This window comes from Trichosurus vulpecula, chromosome 9 (assembly GCF_011100635.1).
Source record: "Trichosurus vulpecula isolate mTriVul1 chromosome 9, mTriVul1.pri, whole genome shotgun sequence".
Classification (NCBI taxonomy): Eukaryota; Metazoa; Chordata; class Mammalia; order Diprotodontia; family Phalangeridae; genus Trichosurus; species Trichosurus vulpecula.
The window spans coordinates 7,220,200-7,225,416 of NC_050581.1; the positions used below are offsets into that span (position 1 = coordinate 7,220,200).

General features: G+C 42.9%; 1 protein-coding gene across 1 annotated transcript; it reads right to left on the reverse strand.

Moving 5' to 3' along the window:
- Positions 1 to 1,781: 1,781 nt before the first annotated feature.
- HRCT1 (histidine rich carboxyl terminus 1) lies at positions 1,782 to 2,096 on the reverse strand. Its single transcript, XM_036738306.1, has one exon. The coding sequence runs from the start codon at positions 2,094 to 2,096 to the stop codon at positions 1,782 to 1,784; it is 315 nt and encodes a 104-aa protein (XP_036594201.1).
- Between the last annotated feature and the right edge of the window lie 3,121 nt (positions 2,097 to 5,217).

The following is a 5,217-nucleotide window of genomic DNA, read 5'->3' on the forward strand; positions in this document are numbered from 1 at the left end:
TTTACTGAGGAAGAAGTTAAGTTCAATGAAGGCCACACAATTGTCTCATGTCAGAGCTTGGTCTAGAACCCATATCTTTTGGCTCCCACTAGAATTCCACTCTGCTGCTCCATTCACTATGCCACAATTTCCCCTTATCTGACTTATCAGCTGGTTGTTTCTGTGACTCTAGGCATATGGGAGAGGCCAAACACTATGGAGACTGAGCTAGAGTAAGGCCAAGGGAGGCAGTGTAGGTCATAGAATTTTAGAACTAGAAGGTCCAACCCCCTCATTTGTGGGACGAATAAACACTGACCCAGAGAGATGAAGTTACTTGTCCAAGGTTCAGAGAGGGTTAATAGCAGAAATGTAGCTGTCAGCTTTTCCCTTTTCTCCCCTCACTAATATAAATGCCATCCAGATAATTCCTATATTTCAAGAGACTAAAATTGGACCAAAGCCATAACTAGCATAGAGTGAATAAGACTTTTCCCCAGGGTGCCTAGAAACAGGGGTCTCTTGAGATAATCTTTATGCTTTGCCTCAATATTCTTTACTGGCCCTTTATACTATGCAGAGCAATCACCCTTGGACAACAGCCCCCCAACCCTTGAGTACCAACCCCCTTCTACAGCCTCCAATAAATGTCTCCTAGAATAACTGCGTCCTCAACCACACTGCCTTCTGTGGCAGACAATTCCCCCACCCTTATTAACAACAATAACAGCAACAAGGTGAAAAAGACATTTTGGAAGGCGTGTTCCTTTTACTCTCTGTAAACATCATGACACCTCCCTAACATTGTTTGACCAGAGCCCTCATAACTTATCAAGTTGAATATTAAAAAGTTCTCAATGGCAAGTTGGGTCACCCAAAGATTTCACTTTTTACATATATATTCATCATTTCCTTACAGGATTACACATACCTTTCCCAATCACTTCTTCATTTCAGTTGACCAGCTACTAAATGTCATCACCAAAAGTTTTCCTCTTTCCACACAAAAAAATGTGCAGGGCAAAGTTAAACCATCTCAGAGATTAAAAGCTACAAAATGTTCTTGATCGTCTTTATAAAAGCCCCCAAATTAAATGAAAAGGCAGATCTCCACTGCCCTAAAAGGCACTGTCTTTTTGGTTTAAACTCCAACGAAAGATTTATGATCCTTTTTCCCACCCAGATATAAGCAATACAATATTAGCATTATCATTTCTGAATGTACTACACCAATTGTTCAGAGAGCAAAGAAAAAAACAGATTATAGGGAATGTATATTTGTGTGTATATGTATATATGTTAGGAGAGATTTAGAATAAAAATGTGAGAGTTTGAAAGAACCACAGAAGAGAGAATATTGGGACTAGGAGAGATCACAAAACATAGAAGTATAAGATTAGAGCTGGATCTTACTATATATCCTGATAGAAATATACATAGATAGATAGATAGATAGATAGATAGATAGATAGACAGACAGATAGAGATGAAGAAAGAGGAAAGGAGAGAAGGAAAGTGAAGAGAAGAAAAAAGAAGAAAAAAAGAGACACATAGATGATCAAAGATAGAGATACACAGAGAGATACACACTATAGCTATACAGCCTATACAATATACTATTAACAGATAACCCCATTATATCAAACACTTCAAAATGTCCTTTTCTTATAAGTCAAAATCCACGGGTCCTAAGGATCACGCAGAAAACCAAACTGTCTTTTCCAGATGTCTCATTCTCAGAGGAAGGCAGGTCCTCCAACTGGGAAATGAATGGAAAGAGACGCTTTTCTTGATCAAAGTCATCAGCGGTGAGCCCGGTGAGCATGGTGATGACGATTAAGATGATGATGCTGGTGAAGATGATGATGATGGTGGCCTGCTTGGAGGTTTCGGTGGTTATAGTGAAGGTGTCCAAGGGCACCAGCACGTAATGGCCAAGGATGGACCCACCTGACACGATTTCTACCCACAGCCCTGTAGTTCCTCTCTATGTCAGGCTCGTGTACACCAGCTCCACTGTAGTGAACGCACACAGCTACCAGCAGCAGAAAAAGGACCACCAAGGCAACTCCAGTGACTGGGATCAGTGGGTTGATGCCACCCAGGAGACTGAGCATCTTTGATATGGCAGAGACTTCACGAACCCTGATTTGCAATACGGGTTACCACTGATAACTCTGCCAATGAAGAGGAGTTGATCCTCTGCTTCCCACAGCAGCACAGCAGCCAGTGGCACACCTCTCCTTCTTTGGTGTCTTTACAGTCCACTAACTCGATCCCCCTGCCTGCTGTGGCTCTTCCCAGCTCGAAGTGCTGCAAATTTTGTTCTCTCAACTCCTACAATCTGGAGATTCTCCAGAGAATCTGAGAGCAGCCTCTTTTGGCTTGGATTCCAGGAAAATAGAAATAAACAGTGAATGGCTTTAACTCTGAAATGGCTACCAGAAGTCTGACTCAAGGCCAGAATCACAGAATTTCAGAGTTGGAAGGGATTTCAGTAGCCACCTAGTCTGACCTGTACTTGAAAAAGAATCCACTCTACAACATACCTGTCAAATGGTCTCTGAGATTTTGCATGATGACCTTCCCAGCGGGGAAAATGGGGCTACCTCCCAAAGCAGCCCATTCCTCTTTTGAATAATAATTTAAAAACCACAGCTAGAGCAGCAAGTGGACCAAGGGCTCCCAGCCCCATCAAATATATGAAGGCCCAAGAGAGGTTTATGGGCTATTTGCTGGTCCAGGTAGAACTATATTTTAAACTAGAGCAACAGGCTTATCTTAAACCAAACCTAGATATTTTTGAGACAGAGAAGGAAAGAGAGAAGAGAGAAAAGAGGGAGAAGATGATAGAGGAAGAAGGAGAGGGAGAATTTATTATTCTGTGTCAAACTCTGCGCTAAGCACTGGGGATACAAATACAAGCCAACAAGGAAGCTCTAACCCTCAAGGAGCATACATTCTAACAGGGAAAGAAAACACATAAAGGGGAGCTAAAAAGAAAGGAGAAGGGTATCCACTGCCAAGGCTGCTGTGTTAAAGGGGTGGAGAGGAAGTCTAGAAAAGGAGTCAAGAATGAAGTGAGAATGGCTGGGGCTCTTCATAAATAATGGCCTGGACTAGGAACTTATCAATCAGGAGAATGGGTGGGAGGGTGAAGGATATCTCCAGCATGGGAAGGCTACTGATGAGGAGGTAGAAAGAAGTTCAGAATGGTACTGGGTTTTGGCCACTTCAATCCAGACAGAATTCAGCAAGAACAGACCCCAACTCAGGTGCCCCTTCCTATCCAAAGGATAGTTTGCCAATGTACCTGAAGAAAAGGGAGCCATTAGTTTGGGTTGTTTTAAATTTATTTCATTTCTAATTTGTGGAATGGAATTATGCCCAAAGAGTTATTAAACTGCCTATACATTTTGACCCAGCAATACCCCTATTAAGTCTATTTCCAAAGATGATCAGGGAAAAAGGAAAACAACCTATATGTTCTAAAATGTTTATAGCAGCTCTCTCTGTAGTGGTAAGGAAACCATTAGTTTTACATTGAAGTAGCATCTTTATGTCTTTCCTATGTAATCTAGTCACAACTGATGCAGGGAGGCAGGGACCAGCCTTGAATGACACCTCTTTACCCACTTCCCCACCTCCAACCCAACTCCAATCTGAGTGAGACAGGTGGCTTAAAAGGAAACTGAGCGTCTCCCGAGAGAAACCAGGACTTTTTAAGTCAGCTAGGTGTCTGGGTAGCTCAATGGATAGATAAATGGACTTGCAGCCAGAACGACCTTGAGTTCAAATCCTGCCTCAGACATTTACAAGTTGTGTGACTCTGGCCTAGTCGCTTATCTGCTCAGTGCCTCAGTTTACCTATCTGCAAAATTAGGATAATCATAGCCTCTACTTCCCAGGGTTCTTGTGAGGAGCAAATGAGACAACTTGTGTAAATTGCTTTGCAAACCTTAAAGCAGGCCTGCACAGACCATGGGCCATTTGCTGCCCGCCAAAATGGCCCATAGGCAGTATGTTGTACGAGCCTGTATTTACATCCACTATATTTTTCACAGGCCACCAGAAATCCTTTGGTGGGCTACCAGTGGTGTACAGGCCGTAAGCAGCATGTGGGCTGTGTGTTGTGCAGACCTGCCTTAAAGCATTACATAAATGATAATTATTGTTGCTTTTGGTGGTGTTGTCAATAAGCTACGTAGCACAGGGCTTCTGGGGAAAAGATCCAAGTTCACAGGAAAAAGAGCACCTGCTGGAGATACTTTCACTCCCATGTTTCCCCTCAGTCACTGACTCCCTTGGAGGCCTATTCATCACCACAGAACCAAGACTTCCTGAAAAACAAGTATCCCAGAGGCAGACATTCTCTGGGAAATTTCACCTACCTTGACCTCATTCACTGAGAGGGGTCCCAATTTCCCTCTAGTCCACCCCATTGTTTTTGTTTGTTCTTTGTTCTTAAAGAGGACCTTGACATCAGGGTGGTGATGCCATGACATGCAAGTGAATTGGATTTGAGTAAGGGACAGCTGTGCAGCCACCAGCCTCACTTTCTCCTCTAGAGTCACCAAGGTCTAGTGGCCAGATATAAATCAGGATGCCTGGAGATGGCCCAGGATGCAGTGGGAGACCTTGGCCTTTTCAAGCTAAGACCTTGGCCTCTTTAACAAGTCTCAGTTTGACTGAGGCAACACCCATTCAGTGTTTAAGGCTTAATAAGAAATGAGGCCGATAATGGTCACTTTACCTAATCACAAAAAATTTGATCTTGGAAGGGAAGGCCCTCAGGGATTCTGGCCAAAAAAGAAACAATTGCCAATCCATTGAGAGAAGTGACAACAGACAGGTAGCTCTAAGGTTAAGCCCAAAAACACATGAGACCATGAGAGGACGCATGAGGCTAGAACAACCCAAACAAACGATGACTCTGGATTTCATGAGTTTCCTCTTATTTCCAGTGGTACCTGGGGTATAATAGTGAATAGGGTTTGGAGAAACCATGTGTTTCCTGGAAGGACCAAGAAGTTCATGTCTGGGTCCAGGTACAATAACCAACATTTCTGCTGGCTCATTCCAGAAAGCCAACATGATAGCTGCCTATCAGCTTTTCAGGATTTGCTCTTGGACTACCAGGTGCTATACTGCCCCTGGTGAAAACAGTTTTTAAAAAGTGGTAAAATGGATGCTTGCAACGTATCTATCAGTTTACCTTTATATAATAATTATAATGAC